This window comes from Hoplias malabaricus, chromosome 11 (assembly GCF_029633855.1).
Source record: "Hoplias malabaricus isolate fHopMal1 chromosome 11, fHopMal1.hap1, whole genome shotgun sequence".
In the NCBI taxonomy this organism is placed as follows: Eukaryota; Metazoa; Chordata; class Actinopteri; order Characiformes; family Erythrinidae; genus Hoplias; species Hoplias malabaricus.
This window is the reverse complement of record NC_089810.1, coordinates 25,239,588-25,265,930: the sequence shown is the minus strand read 5'-3', so window position 1 is coordinate 25,265,930 and position 26,343 is coordinate 25,239,588. Positions and strand designations below refer to the sequence as shown.

Below are 26,343 nucleotides of genomic sequence, written 5' to 3'. Positions count from 1 at the left end.
GACAGCTCTCAGTTTCAAATGAGTGTGGAAACCACTCTGAGCAAAAAAAATGGAGCATCGCTACAAGGACACAGAGATGCCCTCGGGGGCTGGATGGAGATAGATGGATGGATAGGTAGATGAAAAGGGAAAGAGAAAGAAAGAGGGAGAGAGCAAAGTATGAAGTTGTAAAATAAGTTAAATTTAATATCTCTGTTTTTAGCCATCTAAATGTATTTGAATCTAAGGAGTGTCTTCTACAAAACAAGAATTAAAGCAACAAAAACATCTTCTGACTTAAACTTTTTCTCAGATTCTTATTGCTTTTCAGGTAGACAATGCTGAGGCAGTGTGTACACACCCAGAGCCCTCAATCTGCTAAATAAGTCAAATTATGATATTTCTACACCATGCTGTTTAGAATCTATGGAATAAAAGTGCCTTGACAAATAATCAGCAGAACACTCAAAACACTGCTAACAGCAGGCACATTAAATAACTTCTTCAATTTCATTCCTGCTATAACTGCAGAAGTTTTATTAACTTCATTGTTTTTGGCAGTATACCCCTGAGCCTGCAGCTTTGTTAAACCTGATACCTGTTTCAGGGTCACTTCTACAGGTGTAGTGCCTATGACCCCAGAAGATGAAGAGAAAGAGTCTAGAGATGTGATGTCTCACTAGAAGTCTCAAGCACCATTCATTTGCCCACAGTGACCGAATTCATTCATTCATTCATTCATTCATTCATCTATCTACTGGATCAAGTTCCCTCTCCTTTCATTACATTTCCTCAAATTATCCTTTTTATAAATTTGTGAAATCTTTAATGTGAAGGCTAGTTTAAATCAATATAAATCTCTGTGAAATTGTCCTGCTTTTACTTTTACTTCAAAGCTGTAATTCTCTTTTCTGCCATTGGGTGTCGCAAAATTTGGCTCGTTGTAACCCTCTGTTATTCAGAAATGCCATTATCAACTGCCCCTCATCAGCCTTCAAGAGCATGCCTGTTTCTCAATACCAAGAACCCAAAGAATGGACTTCTAGTCCAGTTTTAGTGTTCTCTAAAAAACATTAATCAGAAGAGCATTCTTGGGAAATGACCTCGCAAAAGTAAATTTGTGATGCTGCAGTGAATGATGGGATTTTCCTTCATTTTGGCGAGTCATGAATTGAAGCATCCTCGTTATTTTGGCAGAGCGAGAACAACATCCATGTCTTGCTATTTGTGTTCTTGAGAACTGGAACGTAACTGTGGAAGATGACGTCAAGCAAGAACTCAAGAACACGCAGTCGCACACTGTCAGAAAACTGTCACTGTGGTAGTTTTTGTGACAGATTTCTAATGGTGCTTTTCCACTCCATGGGACCTAATAAACTCGACTTGGCTCGTTTACATTTACACTAGCCAAATCTGGCACCCGGTCCCTGGAGCCGGATACTTTTGTGCTCCCGGTACTAATTGTGATGTGTAAACTTTGCCAAGCACTGATTGCCCAGAAAGACCTAGACCAATCACCTTGAAATGCAGAGCTCCAGCACAACAAGCCACTTGAACTCCAAGTTACAGCATTGGTCACATTTGTTTTATCCGACTCACAACAGCAGCTCATTATGCTATGGTGTTTTGAAGAGGTTCAAACGCCCTTTGGATTGGTGGAAAATGAAAATCTCCAGCAAAAGCCAGATGCTGCAACAAGGGAAACTCCTAAAAACCAAATCCAATATGTGAATAAACAAAAAGTAAACGACACCCAACCTTACTGCTGCTGTTGTTGTGGTTTTCAAAGCCTGTGGTTCCTGTGAGACAGGGTTTTGAGACGTCACTGCCTACAATTCACGGGGGATCTATGCTAGTTGAAAAGCAACCAGGGGAAAGCATGTTGAGCCATGCCGAGCCGAGCCGATGCCGTGTAGTGGAAAAGCACCATAAGACTATGGATTGTTGTGAATACAGCACTGAGAGTAATCCACCAACCAAATCAAAGCAGCTCTGTGGTGGTCCTGTGGGTATCCTGGCCAATGAAGAACAAGTGTGCAGAAAAAACAAAGTATGTAGCGCACCATGTAGTGGAAAAGCAACATAAGACTACGGATTGTTTGAAATTTACTAGCAAACGGCCCTCTGAATCCAACCCATCCAAGTCTGTGATGTTCCACAATACATAGCACAATCAAAACAAGCTCTCAACATATACAGATCAACCATAACATTATGACCACCGCCTTGTTTCTAAATTCACTTTCCAGACTCTCAGTTCTGCTGACCATACAGAAGCAATTTGTAGTTCTACATTTACAAACTGTAGTCTATCTGGGTTCTTTCTTTGACCCTTTTCATCCTGTTTTTCATTGATCAGGACCCCCAGAAGGCCACCACAAAGCAGGTATGATTTTCATGGTGGACCATTCTTAGTACTGCAGTGACTGATGTTGTGGAGGTATGTTAGTGTGTGTTGTGCTGGGGCAAGTGGATCAGACACTGCAGGGCTGCTGGAGTTTTTTAACCCCTCAGTGTCACTTCTGGACTGCGACTAGTCCAGCAACCAAAAATATCCAGCCAACAGCAACCTCCGGTTGGCACCCTATGTAAATTTTGCAGCAACAGATGAGATACTGTCTCTGACTTTAAATCTACAAGGTGGACAACAAGGTAGGTGTGTGAACTAGAGTGAACAGTGAGTGGACCTCCAGAAGCACTGCTGTGTCTGATGCACTCTTAACAACACACCATCACCACATCAGTGTCAATGCAGCACTGAGAGTAATCCACCACCCAAATCAAAGCTGCTCTGTGGTGGTCCTGTGGGTGTCCTGGCCATTGAAGAACAGGTATGCAGAAAAATAAAGTATGTAGAGCAAAATATGGACTTCAGATTGTAACTGTAGAACAACTAAGTCTTTCTTTAGTCAGTGGAGCTGAGAGAATGGACAACAAGTGTAGAAACTAGGACTTGGTCATAATGTTATGATTGAGATGTGCTTATCTGGGTTGTAAAACATAGTGCTACCTATATCTGTGCATTCACAATTGCTTCATCATATATAAGTTCCATCACGCTAGCTACACTAATCTCATCATTCATTCATTCATTATCTGTAACCGCTTATCCAATTCAGGGTCGCGGTGTGTTTTTAGACTGTGGGAGGAAACCGGAGCACCCGGAGGAAACCCACGCGGACACGGGGAGAACACACCAACCCCTCACAGACAGTCACCCGGAGCGGGAATCAAACCCACAACCTCCAGGCCCCTGGAGCTGTGTGACTGCGACACTACCAGCTGCACCACCATGCTGCCCCTAATCTCATCACTTCAGTCCAATACTATAGTAGTCTTCTCCAGACAATAAACATGTTTATTTCCAGGTGAGGTCCCAGGATGTGTAAAAAATAAACACCACACATTCTCTAGTGTCATCATATTCTAAATCGAAATCTCTGAACTTAGAGCCACATGTAGAGTGGGGTTTGTATGCGCTTAAGTTTCAGAGGCTTTAGCGGTAAGCTAGGCTAGGCTAACTTTGGCCAGTAGCTGGAGGGTGTTGGGTTAAAAGGTGGCGATGACCCAGGTGGTCAGGACAAAGGCGTCTCTCCTCTCTCTCTCGTCCTGTAGCCTCCAGACCAGGTCCAGTCGTGATGAATCTGTAGCCCCAGAGAGTCTGCACTTTCTGACACAGTGATATATCTGCTAGAGCGTCTCTCTCGCTCTCTATATCCACTCCCTCTCTCCTCTATCTCTCTCACTTGCTTTAAGTGTTCTACCTTATTTTTGGACCCTCTGTCTTTCTCATCTTATGTGTATTTTCTCTGTCTTTCCAGCTTATTTGTGTATATATATTTCATTTTACTTTGGTGTTCTCTTTCTCTCATGCAGATTCTCTCTTTTCCTTCATCCTCACTTTGAGCCTAATTCTCTCACTCATTCACTAACACATTCACTCTCCCACTCTCTGCAGGTTACCTGATAAGAGGGGTCCAGATGTTAAGGGCAGAGGCCATGTTCTTGTGTCAATGACTGCCCCCGTCCTCTCTCTCTCTCCCTCTCCCTGCCCATTGATTTCACTCAGGGCATTTTAAAAATAGCCCTCTGACTGTTGGGCCTGCCATAGATTGAGGAAATGAGCCCTCAATTTGTTATTGTTTCACTGACACAGAAGAGGCAGCAAGAAGAATTGAATGCTGTCGAAGGTCAGAAAGAGACAGATGAGGATAGAGAAGCCATGATATCAACACGCTACGTGCTTTTAATAAACAAAGGTCATTTTCTCCTGTTCATATACATATTAATACAGTCCCAGATATCCAGCCATTGAAAGCTTGATCCCCAATGATGCCACAGCCATCTATAACCACGAGTCCTAAGCCATTTTCATATATGAACTCCTGAAAAAGTCAGAAGAGTTAAGTCCCTTCACACATGCAGCAATCAGCAGGGAAAATTCTGATGAATCCCCATAGCTGGGAATGCCCTGCCTGCTTTAGGCATGAGGCAGTGCCTGTGTAGTGGCACCTATGAGAAATAGCCAGATTCTCCAGAACATTACTGGCTCTGTTCACACATGCGCTCACTCTGACACTATCTGGAGTTTGTACTAGTGGGCTAGCAGGATAAAATCCGGGACAGAAGTTATATACACAAAATCGGGTTTTCCATCCACCAAGTTTTTGCAAATTATGAAAAAGCACATGAAAAACTTGAATGGAAAAGGCCCAAAATTCACAAAAACACTCAAATATCACAAAAAGAAGTTTTACGCTCTGAGGTGAAATTGATAAAGCACAAATGTGCAAAAAAGCGATGGAAAACGTTAATTTCAGCTGATTCAGTCCAGGACAGACCCCGTGACTACAAGCTCCCCCTGACTCTCTTTCCTCTTCTCTCCACACTTTAAGGCCATTCTGTTTTCATACCACCATCACCTGAGCTTCTTATTTTAGTGCACATACATCATTGTGAGAAAATCATAGAGCACACAGCATTTTACTTTACAGTCAAAACATAAGGAACAACCTCTATACCACAGAAATGACATAGACACCCCAACAAAAACAAATCAAGCTTTCTGATATAAAGTATGTTTTCGATATAAACAACTGTAAAAAGTGTTCCAAATCAAATCTTTCCATCTTTCTTGAACTGCCCCTGATCACGGGAACCTACTTTATCTTAAGTTTATTCGCAAATGTGTAGTGGATAGAAACATGATTCTGCTTATTTTCTGCCGATTTTCTTTACAGCACCTAATATTTGCAAAAGTTTTACATGGAAGCCCAGCTACATACAGCTCCTCCAGGTAAAATGCTGAACATTTCTGGATTACTCAAACGTGTGAAAGGAACTCTAGAAACCACAACAGTCTCTGAGATTGTTTAACAGAAGGAGACACTGCCGAGCAGATTTCGCAAGACCAGGACATATCCATTGGAAACAAGGGCTAGAAGGATTATAAAGCCTCCCAGCAATAGGCTGTGAAGATGCAAGTGTAACTGCATCTTCTAGAGCAGTGGTTCTCAAACTTTTTAGACCAAGTACCACCCATTATAAACCCAAAACCTCAAAGTATCACCTATGATTTTTACCACAGAAACATGTGCACCCCTTCCTCTGTTCCAGGGGCATAAGGCAAAACCTTGCTTAAATTTATTGCATATTTTTTTGCTTTTTATTTACTTGAAATTTGCATGCTTAACACAAAATTAGCTAAAATAATAAAAATTATAGAGAGAATACAAATAACTAGACGTAAACTGAATGTTTAAAACACAAATATACATTTATGAGAACATATAAAATTTATGGGCAATAAACAAGTAGAGGTCAATTTAATACCAGTTATGTGCTTTAATAGGCTACAGGTGAAAACAGGTGCTTAGGGTAGGTGCTCACAGTGGCTCTCTGCACTTGTAGCAGTAGGTGAAGAAGGGGCAGCGATGTGTTAAACCTTGTTTTAGGGCTGTAATGATGCAAAGAACAGCCACATTTGCCCTCAGCTGAGTGTTTACTTATATTTTGTCTTCACGTGTACAGAATTCTTTATTTTCTCTATTTTTGTCTCTGGATTCCTTATTTTTGCTTCGCCCTTTTTATAACACAATCCAAATTGCTAACGTCTGTTTCTAGCCTTTGCTTATGTCCAGTTAGCAGCTGAAACTGGGCTTTCTTTACACTGATTTCTCAAAAAACTGGGGGATTGCGTTCCCTCCCTGGAAAAAAAGCTGAGGAATGATGTGTCCCACCTCCAACCCACCGTTCCCTTACAGACATAATCAAAAATGTGTAGCATGTTGTATTTTTCTACAATACAAAAGAATTTAATTGGGGTGTAATTATGATCATTGTGAAATATTATGTAACAGATAAAAACTAGATATTCTGTTAAGAATAACTTCCTTATTTACTAAAAATCCTTCGAGAACAATTGGCGTACAACCTCTTGCTGCTGCCACAGTTTGAGAACCACTGTTCTAGAGTGATGTAGCTCCATTCAATACCTTTGGGATGAGCTGCAATCAAGAACTAATCATCCAACATCTGCACCTTACCTCAGTTCCAAGAGGATCAGAGGCTTTCACTACAGCAAGAAGAACCAACTCTCATTTTTTCCCTTCATTTCAGAAGAAACAGGTGTGTACACAGTTTAAGACATATCTGGTTAGACACTGGCCTTGAGCTCAATGCAGTTTACCTCAAAATGAACCAGCTACAAGCCTGAGCACCAGGAAACAGCCCCATGGTGATGGAATCACCAGTTTTTTACACTGACTCACTCTCTGAACGCCCTCATCTGGAGACACACACATGGCGTCTGAGTGTGGCGTCCCGGCCATTTTGAATCTGCCTGAGTGGTTTTGGGTAATAAAACTCTCTCTCCAGCACAAATCTCTCTCACTCGCTCTATCTCTCCAAACCCTGCATACCATCCCCAACCCATCGTCTTCTAGAAGAGTGAAGCCAGCGGCCGTCAGCCTCATTAATCCTGATGAAAATTTGGGCAGATGTGCGAGGGCTCGTCCACGACACAAACAGCAGCTCTGTCCCCTGCAGCCAATCAGGTGATGAAAACCAGAAATGAAGAGCACGAAGAGAGAGAGAGAGAAAGAGAGAGAGACAAACAGGCAGAGATAGAGCGAGAGAGAGAAAGAGAGAGAGAGAGAGACAGAGAGAGAGAGAGAGAGAGGCAGAGGCCCATCCTGGTCTCTAAGAACATTAAATAAAAGTGCAATTTCAGCAAGACCTTTTTAAAATTTAGATTGAAAATGAGTTTGTGTGTATTTGCAGCAGTGGAAGATGAGTTTGAGTGTGAGTGGAGTCATTTTAGTTGCAGTGAAGAATATAAGGGTGTATGTAGAGTTAGTCTAGGCTTATGCTCACTCTGTATGTCTAAAAACATTTTGACATTATGATTAGTGAATTCACTAATTCCCACTGTAATGGAATATATAAGTAAACATAAATGGCAAAAGGGCAATATTCTGGTGTGACAGCAATGATCATGTCTTCAAAAACAACAAACAATGCAGCACTAAAGAAAACAAAAGGTTAGAGATACAGCAGTACGTCGTGTGTGCTCTCTTTTTCTTGCCTAAAACGAGAAAAATAATAAGTAGGACTGTTGGTCCACTGTACATCACCAGATCCACTGGGACCAGCACAACTTTTTTAATTGGCTGCAAAATAACAATAGGGGGGAAAAAGAGAAAACAGAAAACCTATAAGTAAGCAGATTTGAGTCATATTCTGGATCTCTGCTCTAATAGTGTTCCTCTCTGGAACGTAAGGGCACATATAATTGCCAGCCTAAAAGATGCTGGTGACACTTTGTGATGCAAATAGGATTGTCAAATTATCGGGCGAGAGGAAAAAGACTCCAACTAAACCTTCAATCTGCACCCCAATTTAACTCTTTAAAAAGAACGGAAAAAAATGAGCCTGCAATTAATACTACACTTAGCTTGCCCAAATTTCAAACAGGCAAAGTGGAGAGGAGAGAGAGAGAGAGAGAGAGAGAGAGAGAGAGAGAGAGAGAGAGAGATAGACCTCTTCATGAACATCAATCAGGGAAAATAATTCCTCCAACTTTTTTCCTTTTTTTTAAAGAGTCAGACTTTAAATGGCATTACATATGTAGCACTGCATAAAAAATTAATCTGGCGAAGCCTTGAAATGTCAGGGGTAATGATCGGCACCGCTCTCACCTCTTTTGCCTTCTGCTTCAAACGAGCCTGCTCTGGGTCCTCCTGCCTCGAGCGACTCTAAGAGAGAGAGAGAGAGAGAGAGAGAGAGAGAGCGAGAGAGAGAGAGAGAGAGCGAGAGAGTGAGCGAGAGAGAGAAAGAGTGAGAGAGAGAGAGGAAGAAAATATGGATGAGCCAGTGAGAGGAAACAGAAAAAAGTGAAAATAGAAAATAGAAAACGGAAAGAGAATATAGAAAAAAAGAAATAAAAAGAGAGAGAGAGAGAGAGAGAGAGAGAAAGAGGGGTTAACAGCTGTGGTTGGGCTCCATTCCTCCGTAGAGGTGTGTACTAAAATAGAACTGAATGGGGCCAGAGATGGGGAGTCAAGGACAGAATATGTGTGTGTGTATGCGTGTGTGTATGTCTGTGTGTAAGGCTGGCGGCAGTGGCCTCCAACCTTGCTCTGAATTCGCCCGTAACTACACCGCAGAGGGTTGATACTAATCAAAAAGATGATATTAAGAATTCCGTGGCACAGACACAGAAACACACACACACACACACACACACACACACACACACACACACACACACACACACACACACACACACACAGGGTCATATTCTTCGTTTCAATAGTCTCCCCCTGTACCTGTATAGAGTCATAGCTGATTATGGGTTAAAGGAGAGAGTGTAAGTGTGGTATGTAACTTGTTTTTCCATGGGTTGCAGCTGACGTTACAGTGTAGAGTAGCTGCCATATTGGGGACCTACTCATTATTCAAACACAGAACTCAAATAAAAACTGTGATATTTGTTGATATGATTGTTTTTGTCAACACTTTTATTCCTCATTTAGACATTGAATATTATTTGCAACATACAACCCACTACATTATGAGTGCATTAAAAATCTGTTCCACGCGCCAATCTGCACAGGTAAACAAAACATGAGGGAAAGAACACGACTACAGAAGCTTGTATATGATGTGTATATTAATAACTCACTCAGGTTCAGTCAGAATAGAAGAGAAACGCATTAGAGTCTGATGTGCTAACAGCTTTCCATTACGTCCTATGATGGAAATGATGACAATCTTTCCTCCTCATTATGCTACACTCTGGGAATATTTATTCTCCCAAAGAGGCAGTGTATGGAGATAATTCCACATCTATTTTTGTATAGGTGAATTATATTTATCTGAATATTTTATATTTGAATTATTTTTATGGCATTCTTATGTTCTCCCCATGTCTGCATGGGTTTCCTCCAGGTGCTCCAGTTTTCTCCCATGAAATTGGCTACTCAAAAGTGTCCAAGTTCCTGCGCCCAGTAATTCCGGGTAGGCCCTGGATCCACAGACTATAAATGACTGCATAAATTTGAAATTTGAAAACTATTTTCATGTAAGGAAATATTCAGTTTGTAAATATTCAGATTTAAACAATTTAGATTAAAAAAATTAAATAAAAAAATTGATTTGAAAAAGTTTAAAAAGCTTGTAAATTCAAATCTTAAAAATGCAGATCACAAAAATACAAATCTAAGGACATAAGTCAAACAGCAAGCTTCTCAGGAATAAAAACTTCCATAGAGTGATCGAACACACCATTAACCAATTACAGCACCCTCTTCTCAGATCATAGAGCAGTCTCACACTATCCCAATTCCTGCCCTGATCACCTTCCTTGAAGTGAGCACTGTAATGTCATTGTAAGAGTGAATAAAAGGGGTGCAAGTGTTCAAAAGATGAAGGTGTATGAGAGATTTTATCATAATCATTTATTGATATGTGAAAGTCAACTCCTCTGCCCATATCCCACACCAACACATTTGACACAGACTATTACTGTCTTTCTGACAAGATCAGCTCAGTTACACAAAACAGGCGAGACCTCCAAACTATCAAAGCAACAACACCAAGTGGTTGAATTCATGCCCTATTCATGCCCTATTAATGTGCTCTTTCATTGCTCAACTGTTGGTAGGTTTGACACGCTTTAGAGATCACCTTTAACTATCCCACTCATTGTAATGAGAAACTGTAGCACACATCTCTGTTGTGATAACAAAAGTAAAGTTATTACACACAAAATCCAACATGGTCGTTCACGTTCATGTCACATGGCAACAAATTAGATATATCAATCTAGGACCACAAATCAGATTTGACAGAATTCAATTTGACATTACTACACAACCCTTAAAAGATCACATCGGAGTCACATTAAGACAAAAAATCAGATTTGAGACACTTCAGTCTGGTAATGTGAATGTAGCTTTATTATGCTGAATATGATTCTACACAGAACTAACTATTAGCCAAAACACTGAGAGGTCAGTTAAGGAATTACTAACAATATCTGTTATATTTTAATCCAGTATGAATTTGCAATTAAAACCATCGTAGTTTAAAACAGTGGTTTTTTTTATATGGCAGTGTTGGTGAATTTAAGTCTGCCAACTTTTAAGAACAATTAAAAATCAAGTCATATCACGTATCATTAAAAAAGTCTGTAAGTATCCTGGCCTTTTTTTTAATAATATTTACATATTGCCCAGGACCACACTGAACTGAGATTTCCCTGTAGTTTGTCTCTTAATTGACATGTCCTCTCCCTCTCTTTCTTTCTCTCTCTGTTCTGTTTCCTCATCATCCTCTTCCTCTCCTCTCCTCTCCTCTCCTCTTTCCCTCACTGGCAGTCTGCCCAGTCTGCTCACTCAGACACAACACACATGTTCTGTGCCTTCAGAAACACAACCACGGTATTCAAAACATGCTTCTACAGACACCACATCATACACACAGCTCACCACTAACATACGCTCCAACACACATATGCACACACTCACATAGAGTTTTTTTTTTTTGAGAGTTGCAGAGAATCTACATTGACTTACTTTCAGTAATCCTCTGATGGAACAGAGCAACTTGACCTGACTCTTTGCAAGACATAATGCTGACTTTGGAGAAGTGAGAGAGTTGATGGTAATAGAATGATGTATGGCCTAATAGTCCATAACATCTGGGACATGGGGAAATCTGAGACATGATGTAATGGTAACAGGAAAAGTGTACATGACAAATGCCCTATTAATACTGCTGTGAATTTCTAAATAAAGTAGAGATTGGAGTGAATACTTGACTCTGTGTCTTTATTCCTCTGAATTCTCCTCGGGCCTGAAAATCATTTTGGAACATGGTCTTCCTTCCAGGTGGCACTCCATAATAAGTTTCCATAATAAACCCTTTGACATAGCCCAGCGTTAACCAGAACCACTATTAGCCTAAAATTAAACCTAACCCTGACCCTAAACCTAATGACTAATGGTCTAATTCTAATCACTAACACTAACCCTTCAGTAGTCCTAAAATTTGTCTTCATCTTAAAATATAATTATTTATATTGTGGGGACTAGTTTGAAGAACAATCACCTTTATTTAACCTTTAGGGAAAATTATCTCTGAATTTAACCCATCTGTGGCAGCAAACACACTAACATACACTAGTGAACAAGTCTTAACATGCACTAGGGGCAGTGAACAAACACACAACTGAGCAGGGGGCTGCCAACCACCTCTGCACTCAGGGAACAGTTTGGGAGTTGGGTGCTGTGCTCGAGGGCACTTCAGACATAAATGAAAATTTTCCTGCTGGTCCTAAGAATTGAACCAGCGACCCTCTGGCCTCTAGCTTGCTGCTCTAACCTCAAGGCCATGGATGCCCCCAATAAGTCCCTGAAATGTGAGTATGCACACACACACTCAGAACCTGAACAAACTATCAACGCATTGATAAAACTTTCTGATATAAAGGTATAAAGGTGTAGTTTATTGGTATCAACAAAAATCCCACCAATATATTGAAAATAATAACATTATAGTAATATTCACTTACACGGAAATTCAGAATCAGAAATGTGCCAGCACTTTTGTCAGCTTTATGTTTACTTCAATATCCTCAAAAAGTCCTGACTTATTGTCACACAGAAAATCAACAAAAAGCCTTATTGTGCAAACTGTCCAAAATATAAAAACTATGTTTTATATTCACATTTTGTATTTTTTTTAATGGCCTGAGTACTCATCCTCTCACTTACATGCTGACAGCAGGCAAAAGAGAGAGAGAGAAATAGAGAGAAAGAGAGAGAGAGAGAGAGAGAGAGAGAGAGAGAAAGAGAGAGAGAGAGGGAGAAATACAGCAGGCTGCTCTCTTCTTCTCTCCACTAATTGGCTTTAAATATATCAGACTCTCACACAGTGGCCGGTATCTGGGCTGAGAGAGGCGTGTTTGGCCCCTGGCCTTGTGTCGCTCCCTCAAGACTGGAGTCAGATTTTAAACGGAGGATGAAGGGGGAATTATTTTAGTGGGTTCATATTTAAGAGGTCAAACTGAGCCCAGCTCAGAGAGCCACAGATTAGAAAACAAGGACATAAAGAAAGTGTGTGTGTGTGTGTGTGTGTGCGTGCGGCGTGCGTGTATGTGCGCGTGTGTGTGGGCGTGTGTGTGATGTGGCCTAACCCACATATACTCTCGCACTCTCTCACTCTTTCACACACACACACACACACACACACACAAATAATGCTTAAGGCTAAACATGTATTGCCACTGTCACTGGTTTTAGTGATGAGAGCTATTTCTGTGTTTTACCCCTTAATAAAGGAGAGAATACTGAATACTGAATGAACTTGAGCCACAATAACAGCCCCCTAACACCAGCACAGCTGTCCGACATAATCCGCAGACATCAATGAGTGGGATCCAGAAGCCTGAGCCCACCAGTGATGACACACCTATTTTATACTTTTCAAAGGTTCTTTCATTGCAAATTATATAAAAGTATTTTTATGATTGACCCACACTACATCATAATGACATTTTTCTGTGCTTGATCGTTGTTAGTCCTCAAACTTCCTACACTACACAATCCGCCCTGAATGAAACCACACTTTCAGATTTCTCAAGCCCGACAGACAGCTCCGGTTCTCAAAACTTCAATGGGGCTTCCTTGCAAACTGCTACATATCAAAAGCAGGCAGGAGTTTCTCACTAGATGTACACAAATGTGATGGGTGCCAGTGAAACCAACAGGCATCTCATTCCATCTCATTAGTTTATGAATTTCAGGCATGACCTGCCGCATTTCACATGTGATGGTGCATCTACACTGCTGTGATGTGGCATTGCACTGCTTTGGATCCAACGGGCGCCGTTGGCTCTTTCAGCCATCAGAATCAGAATCAGAATCAGAATCAGAATCTCTTTATTTCGCCAGGTATGTTAGACATACTAGGAATTTGTCTTGGTGACAGCAACACATGTATGACATGTAACACGTACACAGACTGTTAACAAAAACTCTAAAAGAGGTACAATAAACAATAAATAGACTAAAAAAATACAGTTAAGTACTAGAAAAAAAAGAGCATTAAGACATAAATTAGACAACATAAAATATAAATCTATATAGCCATGCTCGGGCAGTGCATAATGGGTCCGGTGTATCTGATCTGGAGTGTGCGGTGTGACGAAAGTTAAGAAGACCTCTACTTTATGCAAATGAATCCAGCCAGCACATTGCATGTATCCAATCAGGAGATGACTTGTGTTTGAGTGAAATGAAACGAGTGAAGCCAATTCAATTGGATGATGCAGGGAAAGCCTTTATTATGACCACATGCAGGCAGTAGAGGAGGGAGCATGCAATCATGTCCGTTGCTGCTTTGAAGCAGTTTAAATGCACTGTAAGAGTCGGTGTCTAACCCACACTACAGGAGTTGAAAATATCGAACATGTTTCACAGATTCACAATTAGGCAGCTCCGACAGCACTCGAAAAATATCAGAGGAGCAAAGATTGGATTATGGACTCTCCACGCTACACCATGTCCTGGGAAGATAAGTGTTTACAATCACTCTAAAATTGGGAGACCTTCCACAATTGTCTGGAGAAGCAAATCAGCCTCAAAATCACCCTGATTATATTTTACTGTGGGCCACTGTGTACTCTTGATGGTGGTTTGCTTTAATGACAGTGAGGCCTAGATCTGTATGGAGTCCATAATCTACCTGAGTTGCTCAAATCCACTGAGATTCTAAGAACACCAACTTCAGGGAAGATATCAGGGTTTTTAAAAAATAAATCTGACTTTTCATGCAAGAGCTTTAATACAATATCGATAAACTGTCTTAGAATAAATGATGAGCTAGCAAAGTGAAGAGTCTAGAATATTTAATTATTCAGATAGAAATGTGTTCCACTATAGAACCAGGGGGCTGTAACTGGAGCTTGAGAGGGTTAAAAGGATGCAGAACTTTCTTGTTCATGAATTTATTTTAAAACTTTTGTTTATAGAGCAGTTCAAGGCTTTCTCTCATAGACTCTTACTGGCTTATCTGTCTCTGAGAATGTCCTCATCCTCCCAGGATTGTTCAACAAAGGTGGAACAAGCACAAGCTTGGGTATTAAAATGTAATGTAAATTGAAAACTGGGTAAAAAGTTACTAACATATGTCCTCACACTCCCTGGCTGGAATAGTGAGAACCAACAAGAGCAGAATAAGTAAATAAATAATATTGGAAATTTTTCAATGAGTAATGGGGATCAGAGGAAAATAGGGTAAAAAATGTAATTGTCACTCTGACTGGTAAAAACAATTAAATAAAGAATTGAACAGATCCAAGGTGATGATGTGATAAGACCAGTGAGGAGACTTTACTGAAGGATGATAAACTAAATGGAAAAGTGGGTAATAAAAATCATTTAAAAATTACTCTTGAATGAGGTCTGTGGTGAAGAAGTGATGGAACTGGTGAAGTGACAGAGTGACAATGGGGATTTTAAAACAAAAATTGTGTGGAAAATAAAAAAGATAGACTTTGTAGACTGTGTAGATGTCTGTGGTGAAAAAGTGAATGGACTTTAAATGTGATGTGTTTATGTGTGACATACTTTAGCTGCTTTGAGGAGTATCTCTCTTTCCTGCTCATCTTTCCTCTGTTTCTCCAGCCGTTCCAGCTGCTCAAAGAACTTCAGCTGAGATCGGACATCTGACGACTGCTCATACCACTCCTCATCCTACAGACAGCAAGAGAGAGAGGGAGGGAGAGACAGACAGACAGACAGACAGACAGACAAACAGAGAGAGAGAACAATGAAGGCAAACTAACAGACAAACATATGAACAGAGGAATGTTTTTTACACTGTAATCAAAAGTTTAGTTTTCCAAAAACAAAACGAAAAAAAAAATCCCTTTGGACTTTTGTTTATGACTCTCTTTCTGCCTGAAATGCACCACATCCAAACCGCAGAGAGGAGCTCAGGTGGAAACTAAAGTTTTGTGGGCAAACAAACCGTTAACACCATAATTAAACGTGTTTATTCCCGAAACGCGCCCTCGGTCCTTCTCTTGTTCTCCTATTACCTCACTCTTTCCAGCATTCTTTTTTTCTGTTCTCTGTAAAGTGTGCATGTGTGTCTGTGTGTGGATCACAGTGGCACTGAGCTGAAAAACATCTGAGATCCACTCGTTCTCCCTCCTGCCTTTTCTCCCTCTCTCTTCTTTTGTTGGGCGCTGAGGCGGGTGGCTCCGTCGTGGGTCGCTCTTTTGCTCTCTCAATTTTTTTCTGCTGATGCTGACAGAGTGGCTTCACAGGGCCTTGTGCACTTCTAACGCACCTTCTCATTTCCAAACCACAAGACAAGAAGGAGGAAAAAAAAACAGCAACAAAATACAACACAGGAGCAAAACAGCGCATTGGAGATGCGAGCGGACGCCACTCTCTCTCTCTCTCTCTCTCTCTCTCTCTCTCTCTCTCTCTCTCCACGGTCCTGCATGCAAATAAACATCTTTTTTTTAACAAAAGCCTTTCAAGCCCCGCTCCTTGTGCCTCGCCTCGTCATTTCTATGGAGGCAGGAAGGCTTCATTCTCATTCTTTTCTTTGAAGGAAACGAAACGAAACGGTGTACGGTGGGGGGCTACAAACGATCCCCAGGAACACCACCATTGTGTCTGGAGAAGAAGAAGAAGTTTTTCATTTCTCTTTCAATCTGAAATGGATGTTTATACGTCTCCTCTCTTGGTCTTTTAGTTTGCGGTTCCGAAAGTTCTGGGCCAGCGTCTTCATCTAAACAGTGCCTCGTTCTGCTTTTCGTATCTCATCCGGCACCAAAGGCCCTGCCGCAGATGTGCTCCTGACATATTTATGCAAAACTTTATGAGAAGCCGCACATGAAGGCACAATAAGAAACACAGCAAAGATTCGCTAAAACATTCCCAAAGACCTGGTTACCCAGAAGTATGATGAGGCTTTCAAATCTCAAACACACACTCTACACTCTCTACAACAGTTTCAACACAGACAGCTGTGGAATATTTGGAGAGTACACTTGCAGTGTGTATTGAGTATATTCAAAAATATTAATGAAATACGCCGTGTGCAGTATTCTGCAGAAGTCTTAGGCACTTAAGACTGTTATTATTTCTTTTCTCTATAATCTTTTACCTTTTATGTGTGGTGTTTATATAAAACTAAATGTCATTATAAAAAATACAAATACATAAACACCATATTTTTTTTTTCTAAAAAGAAGTAGATATGTTGTTAGTGTGAAGAACAAAGTTTGTTTCCCGACATTCTCCTTGATCATAAAGATATGTTATGTCTTCATTTAACGTAATAAAGCATTTATTAACTTCAATAAAACTAGATATTGGATGATAACCTCAAATAATACTGAACTGCCCTGAGGAGAGATGAGAAGAAATGGTGAAAACAGCACATTTGCATACGGAATACCACTACTTATTGTAAAAATGTATTACTGTAGTTTATGGTGTTTTGGGCAAATAAACTCTTACTGCTCAGTTAAATAGCTTTTCAGATCTCATTTTCTCAGTTGCCCAAAAAATATACACTGTGTGTGCAAACACCTGCACACCCAAAATTTATTTGTCTCTAATTTGCAGCAGAAACAGCCTCTCCTCTTCTGGGAAGGCTTCACACAAGATGCTGGAACATTGCCATAAATATGTGATGCCATTCATCGACATAAATCAGGTCAGTTGCTGATGTTGGATTAGTTCTGGACCACATACACCACTTCAACTCCTCTCAAAGATATTGGATAGATAGTTTGTCATTAGGAAGACCAGTAAAATCACTAGCCAAGGTGCTGACCCGTGCTTTAGGGCAGGCATATATCTATTTAAAAGCTGCAGAAAGTTTGGATCCTCTGGTGTGGTGTGTTGTACCTTGTTGGAATCCATCCTATGCTGAGCGATGCTGGTGATCTTCTCCAGAACGGTCCGTAACCGAGACTGCGTGGCATGAGAGATGAAGTTCACTGCCTCTAGAGGCACCTCCGTCACTCCAAACTTCTTTGCTACAACACATAACAACAGACTTTGTTATAATACACTCTTATCTAATAATCTGATATGTGATTATGGCAACAACATAAAATCACAGCATTCACAGCATTTTTAAGAAGAATTTACTATGATAATTATATGCTACAGCATTTAGACCACTTAAAAATATATACAATAAAGCTCTTAATGATCATGTTACTGCTGTAAATATTAACATGTTAACGAGAATTAAAGTGTTAATAGTTTTTATACATTGGTTAATCATTTTATCAAAATTTTCCACTTCTTCCCATATTTCCCTCTTTTTACAGAGTCTAGTGACATATTAACTATTTTATCTAGCAATGTAAACACAGCATTGTTAATGTTGACTTTAGAAGGCTGATTACATTTTATTTATGCTGAAATATGTGTTAAATCCCATAACTAACTAACTCTCTCTCACACACTCCCTGACTGTACCATTATCTTTCTCTATTAAAGTTCTATGTCTGAGAGTAAATCTGTCCCTGAAAGTTTTGCTTAGAAAACTAAGGAAAAAAATGATAAAAACTTAAAATACTTCGAGATATTATAAGTTTGCTCTCACCATTTTGTCGTGTATATCACATGTAACATCTTTAATCTCCATTCCAAAAATAAAAGTAATAGCACGTTACTTTTGCAATTATATATTTTTTTATCTATACACTAATAATATATTGCACTCTGTTTATCTTACATCTTTTCTTTTATTTTATATTTAAACATCCATTATTAAAAGCTTTAGTATTAAGAATCATACAATTAATCAGTTTTTTGTTTGTTTGTTTTTTCAATTGATCTGCAACTACATTATGTGTTTACAAAAAAACAAAAAACAAAAAACAAATCACAGATAAAAGGAACCGAATGAGAAAGATCATGAGGACAAAGGGTGTACATATTTTATTGAACATCTCAAAGGTTTGTTCTGCTCTTTAATGAACACCTGGCCAATCAAAAAATAATTCTAGTCTAGAACCAGATCTCCTTAGATTCCATATCTTCGTTGTCCATAATAAAACATGTATTTCCCATTTTGTTCATTTTTTGTTTACTACAGCAGCTGTTCTTCACATTTCGTGAAAATGTATTGATGAATGGACCAATAGAAATGCTCCAAAATTACTTGCAGTACATTTTTTACATTGGCTTCCGTTCCGAGTTTTTTTCCCTTCTATATAGTGACCATTTTGGACATACGTGTTTTATTTTGAACAGTGATTATATGTCTAAAGAAAAAAATATGATATTATCATAATATCATCATAGCACCCACCTCTACATCTGGGTCACACAAGTAAGTGCCATAAAAGCCCCTCATTTCCAAAAACAGAACCCCAACATGTGTTCCAGGAGTGGGTTGTATATGCACTCTGAGTGTAAAATGTCTCGCAAAAAATTTGGTACAGCGTCCTCATTAAGGCACACTAGCTGTAGGACGACTGCGTGAATCTGATCTGAGACGAGAAGAAAAGGAGAGAGAGAAAAAACACAGAATTAAATAGCTCCTATCTGCCGTTCCTGTGTGTTAACGTGGGTGACCACCTTCACTTTGGAGGATAATTAGGCTTCCTTGCAGCCATCCACTTCTTCTGGTGCTTCTGCACAGGACTAGAGTCTTTGGTCGGTTACCATCTTGTTACATCCTTTTATTTCATTTCCAAATTAACATAATTTCCCCTTGCACTGTTCTTTTAAGTAAATCACAGCAATTATTTAAATCAGCCGTTCCGCACGTACCATGCACACTTCCTCAGCAGTTTGAGATGGTGGAGATTGTAAAGAGATAATGAGTGAAAATACAAAGAAATAAAAAATATGACGTTTCCGAAAAGGACAGCATAAAATATAAAAATATAATCAAACACTGCCAATTCTTACTGTCACTGATCCATGACAAAAACAAAAAACACAATCAAAGCAAGGAAAACAGGCCCTTTCTCCTCCTTCATACATACTTGCCCCATGTGTAACAGCACATGCACCTACACTTCAGAGCTGCTCTGTTTATTTGATTCTAATTCACTGTCAAGGCCAGACGCTTGAGAACTCCAACACAAGCACAAACAGGGCAGTAAACACATGGGTGCAAATATTCCTCAAATTAACTTGTCATCCTCCCTTCCCAGAAGAACCCCCAACCCACCACACCACAAGGCTCTGCTCTTAGTTAGAGAACCATATTTATATAGACATGAATTGAGAAATGATTGTAAGTCTATATCTAAGATGTTATGTTTTTCTGAAATTCTTCCACTTTAAGGCTCATCTTTACATCACAAGAAAAGACAAACACCAAAAGAAACTCCAAATCAAGGTCTTGTTTCTTTCTTTTCTGTGTCAAAACTAAAAACTTGGCATGAACAAGAGCTTAAGGTCAGATTTGAGTCCAAAAACAGATACTGTATGTCCAATTTTATTATCTGAATTATTCTGACATTAATCTCTGAATCATTCTGACTTTAATCTTGGAATTATTCCAATTTATTTTAGGAATTATTCCGACTTTATTCTAAGAATTATTTAGACTCCAAATATGTTTTTTTTATACAGTGGCCCTAAATCTCCATCACAGAAAAAAAGGATTGAACATCATGTGTACATTTCACATGACAGACAAACTGCTCTATCTGTGAACTGTAGTTCTGTGTACATGGTTGGAGTTTTGTGTTATGATACCCTTTCTGAATGCTGCTGTATTTAATGTCCCTGTTGGGATAACAGAGTGTCACCCTTTGGCTTAAAAAGACACTACAAACAGTTCCAGCTGTGTGCGATTGTGTGTAGTGTGTGTGTGTGTGTGTGTGTGTGTGTGTAAGAGAGAGAGAGAGAGAGAGAGAGAGAGAGAGAGAGAAACTCTGATTATTGATGCCATCAGTTCACATTCTACCAGTTAACCAGTCATTCAATCAGTCATACCAGTCATTCAATCCATACAATAATAATAATAATAATAATCATGATAATAATATGTCAGTAAAAGAACAGAATATTAAACTGACATCCCATACACTTTCAAAACCATCCAGATTCTTCATTGTACAGTAAAAGAGAGAGAGAGAGGTTGAAATTAAAGAATTTGTCATAAATCTGAGGTTTTAGAGCTGATTTTAGATCTGAGACTTGGTCTTATGTCTGAAGCTGATCTTAGACCTATGAGAGTTGATCATAGATCTGAGATTTGTTCCTAGATGTCAGGGCTGAAGTTAGGTCTGAGAGCTGGCCTTTAGAGCTGACTTTAGATCTTAGAGTCAGTCAGAGATCTGAGAGTTGGCCTTAGACCTGAAAGTAGATTTTTAACGAGAGATCTGATTTCTGGACTGATCTTAGATCTAAGAGTTGATCTTAGACCTAAGAACTAACCTTGGATCTGAGAGTTGATCTTACACTTGAGAGCTGAGCTTAAATGAGAGCTATTCTTAAATCTGAGAGATTTTCTTAGATCTCAGACCTCCTTTTAAATCTAAGAGTTGATCATAGATCTGAGAGCTGACCTTGGATCTGAGTTATATTTGTAGATCAGAGAGGTGAACTTAAATCTAAGAGCTGATCTTAGATCTGAGTTATATTCGTAGATCAGAGACCTGAACTTAAATCTAAAATCTGATCTTACATCACTGAGCAAATAATAAATCTGAAAGTCAACCATAGATTTGAAAGCTGATTTTCAAAATAGTTGAGTTTGGATCTTAGAGTTGATCTTAGACCTGAAATCCATTATTAATCTTAGAGCCGATCTTAACCTGGGAGCTATTTAGGAACTGAGAGTCAATCTTAAATCTTACTCATTTGGAGGTCAGTCTGTTTGGAAAACTCAGTGAGCATCAAGATCATCCCAAGTGTACATGGGTTCACAAGCTTTCTCTATGTGTGTGTGTGTGTGCGCGCGTGTGTGTATGTGAGTGAGTGTCGGTGTGTGTTCACGCTACACTCAGGTCTAAGTGGAGCTGGCAGGCCGAGGGGCCTCCCCTGGTCTGCTGTCACCCTGGAGCTTTTCTGGAGCCAAATCTCTGACACAAGCTCACCGTCACACTGCTGTTAAACAGCAGGGGGCGCCCCGTCATCCCACACACACACGCGCACACACACACACACACACACACACACACACACACACACACACACACACAAGCGCATTTCCATTCTGCAAGCAGCCTAACGCTCAAGGCTGCACAATAACAACCACATGGAGTTGCACTGCTACTGCAGCAAAGCCTCTGGCTCCTTCATGTCCACCACTCAGGCTTAATTGAGAGTCATTGCATGCTGGGATGGAGGGAGGATAGTAGAGGAGAAGAGAGGAAAGGAAAAAGGAAAACAGAAAAGACTAAACCAACTGATAAGGCCAAACTGATAAAAGCATACACATGCAACTACTCTGTATTTAAACAAGTCTGTAATCACGCAAGAAAGTTAGAGGTCGTCCCGGGAATTGGACCAGTGGCCCTACGGTTTCAAGGACGCTTAACTAACCTTAATGCCATGGCTGCTCCCCTCTTACATTCTCAGAAAAACTGTCACTGTGGTGGAACCTTAAGGGAACATATACAGTACTTTTATTTAGGGAACATTATTGTACCATAATAATATTTTGAAGCTGTGTTGATTCACACGCACCTTTTCATTTCCAGGGCTTATATTTTGTTTTATTTTACACAGTTCTATAATGAAAACTTACAAATATTCAGCTCGCCTTCTGAAGAAAGGAATGCAATATAGCTTTAGGGAACACAAAACTTTACAAATACTGTTGTGCTTTTAATGGTACTTTTATATTGCTTGTAGCTTTAATGACAATAATTTACCTCTACCATAACTTTATACTGTATTCTGATAACATACTAAATTATCAAGTAGGCTTACAAACTGTTTTTGAGTGTTCACTGATCAATATATCACCAGTGGTGGACAATAACAAAGTAAATGTAATTTGTTACTGTACTTTAGTCATTTTTTTTGTGTATCTGTACTTTACTGAAATATTTCCATTTTGGGAGTTTTTTTTACTTTAATTCCACTACATGTTAAAGTCAAATTTCTTACTTTTTACTCCACTACATTATGAAAATCTGCCATTCCTTTTGGTTTATGTTTGAATAAAACCATAACAGGTCTGAACTAAACTCTCTGCTCCGCACAGCTCTCTGCATGGCACCGTTACCAGGAGACGGGCAGATACAAACTCAAGTTTCTCTGCCGAAAGCCAAGTAATAAGAAAGGCAGACGTTTTATTTTAACTGGTGTGCGTATTTGAGACTGTAAGTAATCACTTTTTTTTTTTAGAAGCGTTATGAATTAACAAAATGATTTGTACCATTTAGTAGGTTAGTAATGACTATTATTCATTCATATTATATGGTATATGGATCTGTAGATGTCATAATCACTCCAAACTGAGGGGGAGAATCAGTTGTAGGTTTATTTAACAGTGTTTGACAATTTACGGCGTAAATTAAGTCAATACTTGAAACGAGGTCAAAACCAGAAATATTCCAAAACCTGGAAATTGTTACAATGAGATAAACAAGTCCAAAGCAACAGATGGCTCAGAATTACAGAAATAAGTCAACCAGTAGGTCTACTTTACAAGTATGAAGACAAAAAACGAGCTTAAAACTCTGAACTCTGTTTTACCTTAAAATTACAGAATCACAAAATTATTGTGATCCTCCACTGAGCTGTAATAGGGAGAATAGAGCATCTGACATCGCTAATCTTCAGCACTGCTGAAACTGCCCTTTTAAAGGAATGTGACAGTTGACATAATATTCATTGTAATTATTCTTTGTCCGTTTCTGTTGTGTTCATCAGCATCAGACTAGTTAATGACATTTTATTAAAAGAAGGGTGAACCATTATTGACACTAGAATCTTTTCACCTACAATGCGTTGATTAAACATGAGTCTTGTTACAAAGGACATTTTAGCCATAATATGTCATGGTACTTTTACATTTGATACTTAAGTACATTTGAAGGTAAATACTTTTGTACATTTACTCAAGTGGAGATCTAAAATGAGGGCTTCTAGTTTTACTGCAGCAATAATTTGCATTGAGTATCTGTACTTTAACTCAAGTACATGGTTGAGTACTTTGAGTACTTGCTTTTAAAAAAAAAACACTTGTGTCCTTGGTTCTTCAGGCAATTTCCACAATCTTTAACGGTGAGGTTAAAGATTTAAACACCTGAATCTGTTTAGTTCTAAATAAACCTATCTATTATTTATATAATGGACCCAAAAATATAGCATATTTTATTTATGATTGTAGAACCACTTTAAACCACTTTTTGTTACATAATGCTTAAAGCCTCTGCAGCTGGCAAGTCAGATCGCAGAGTTTATGAGAGAAGCTCGGGCCTGCTGGTCTAGCCCCAGTCTTTGATTTGAAAGAGAAGAGGAAAGATATGAGCTGCTTTGGCATCTGCCTTCCTGCAGTCCACAGGACAAACCTGACAGCTACTCTTCAAACGGCAGGCCATAAACTATTCATGCAGCAGTTTCACTTTTAGAGAAAGTCACTGCAGGAGTCATCAGACCAATAGAGCAGCCTGTTTAAGAGAATCCCACTCAATTTTAACAGCAGCACATAGCACTGACATCAGGACAACTCACAAACACAGACATGGTCTGCAGTGATGACACAACAGATACAGTCACAAATAATAAACAGATACCAAAACAAAGCCAAGCCGAAGACAAAGAGGGAGAGTTGCTCTTTGTGCCACAGGCATTTGAAGACTGGCCTATATTCAGCAGACATGAGTTTATGATGAACATGGTGAAGAGCTCTATAATAACCACTGATCACACTGGAGCTAATAGTCTTATGGCTGGGAGAAACACTGACAGAGTTTGCAATGATGAAGGCTCCTCTTAAAGGTACATGGAGAGAAAGAAACACAATACATAAATTGCTGGGTGTTACAGGAAAAGGAGGAGATGCTGTATGTGTTTGTGTCCATACCCAAGACTGGACTTCTGGTCCAGACTGGCCCTCGATAATTAAGCAGATAACTCAGACATTAGCTTTAGGAATTGACACATGAAAGTCCAGACCAATTTCCAAACCATGGTTCACGTATTGGTTTTACACTACAATTTAGCTTGCAGACTAAAGGTCTTTATGGCATCTTGCTGTCATTCTCAAAATGGGCTGAATCTCCCTATACTTCACTGACTGAAATGTTTGGACGGACACATTTCGATGTACATTGTGCAGTGACAAATGCATTTTTACACTTTAGCCATGGGTGTTGAGGGAGAAGACAGAACTGTTCCTTCACTCACTCCTCCACCAATTTCCTGACGATTGTTGCCCTAGTGAATTCCCTGGTGCAATATTCAGATGTGAAATGCCATTATTGTAGGTTATAGTGTCATTAGATCCAATTTTTCCAGTGAAAATTAAAGTAGATGCTGGATTGATAAGCAGAACTACAGGACATGCCATGCAAAACCTCTCATTCATGTTCATTTTAGACTGTCATTTATGAATCATTCAGTTCTACCCATGGCCGTAACTTAAGACCCACCTTGCCCAATTTGCTCTAATAGACTCCACCCAGTGATCTTTTCATTTGTTATTCCTTCTCTTTGGAGATTTTGTTAGATTTAGTCTGGTCGGAACCTGTCTGCATGTCTTCAATACATCCTGTGCCTCTGTGTGTGTGTGTATGTGTGTGAGGTGTGTGTGCGGGTGTGCGGGCGTGCGTGCGTGCGTGTCCTACCAGTCTCCAGGATGCGACGGTGCAGCAGGCCGGTGGGCAGGAAGGCCTCGTCCTTACACGATCGGATCTGTGTGCCCACCAGTTCTGAGTTGGTTGCTAAGATACGGGCGCTCTCCTCATTCAGGTTGACCCCAGCCATAGACGCCACATCATTGATGTCATCATCATCCCTGAAACACAGCACAGAGATCCTGTCACACCTGAGCTGAATTATCCACACCCAAACACACCTGAGCACACCTTAAACGCAGCTTTAAACGCATACCTGACTGGCAGAGATTTTGGAAAACTAGCAGTGTTTCCCTGCTGCTTGGCACCTACCTGCATTTTCCAGCAGTTTTTGAGGCACATATGCTTTAAATTCCTTACACAAAATCTTTAACAGAATTAAATAAAGGACAAACACAATTGTGTTTGTAAATGGTTGGGATGGTAAAGCATTTATTTTTACCAATATATTCCATAAAATATAAACAAAATATCCCACAATAACCGTCCTCCACATCTTTATGATCATCAGTGCCATTATCAGACCCTGACTGACATCCGAGGCATCCAGTGTGGGGTTGGGGGTGGTCTTCCCTTTTCCCGTTTCCATGGTGACTGTGCCCTAATTAGACAGCATCAGCGGAGAAGAAGAGCCCCGGGGTGGCACTAAAAAAACTCTCTCTCCCAAAGGGTCACGAGGGTCAAAGTTCCCTGTGCTCCACACTCGTTTATGTCCTGCACTCCAGCTCTGATACCGATTCTGACAGCGACCCCCAACATTGGCCGTGTTCGTGCCCACCCTTGGAGCCAGCGTGTGGGCTCGGATCCCAGGCTCGGCTCCCTGCTGCATTTCTTAGGCTCTGACCCCTCCATTGGGCACTCCAGAGGAGTGTATGAGGGTTGACACCATGGCGGGAGGCCGACACACACTATTAGAACTTCTCTTTAAGTGTGGAATGCTGCTCAAAGTGCCTTAAAACAACACGGTTAAAGCACTCAGCTCTAGGGGCCTGAACTGGTGACGTGGTAAAGATGCTCCTCCAACATTACTTCAGAGATTAAGG

At 39.9% G+C, this 26,343-nt stretch overlaps 1 protein-coding gene across 7 annotated transcripts in view; it reads right to left on the bottom strand.

Annotated features, from left to right (window-relative positions):
* Positions 1–26,343, bottom strand: part of LOC136709683 (transcription initiation factor TFIID subunit 4-like) — a 108,450-nt gene that overhangs the window by 51,100 nt on the left and 31,007 nt on the right. For 6 of the 7 annotated variants that reach the window (XR_010804514.1, XR_010804515.1, XM_066685105.1 and 3 more), the window contains 4 exons: positions 25,292–25,461; positions 17,418–17,548; positions 15,114–15,239; positions 8,178–8,234 (listed from right to left, as the gene is read on the bottom strand). Coding sequence is in view for 4 of the 7 variants with exons in the window: in XM_066685105.1 (XP_066541202.1) it covers positions 8,178–8,234; positions 15,114–15,239; positions 17,418–17,548; positions 25,292–25,461 (484 nt within the window). In the remaining 3 variants the exon portion in view is untranslated. The remainder of the gene's footprint in view (positions 1–8,177; positions 8,235–15,113; positions 15,240–17,417; positions 17,549–25,291; positions 25,462–26,343) is intronic. The other variant, XR_010804516.1, reaches the window with a different exon arrangement.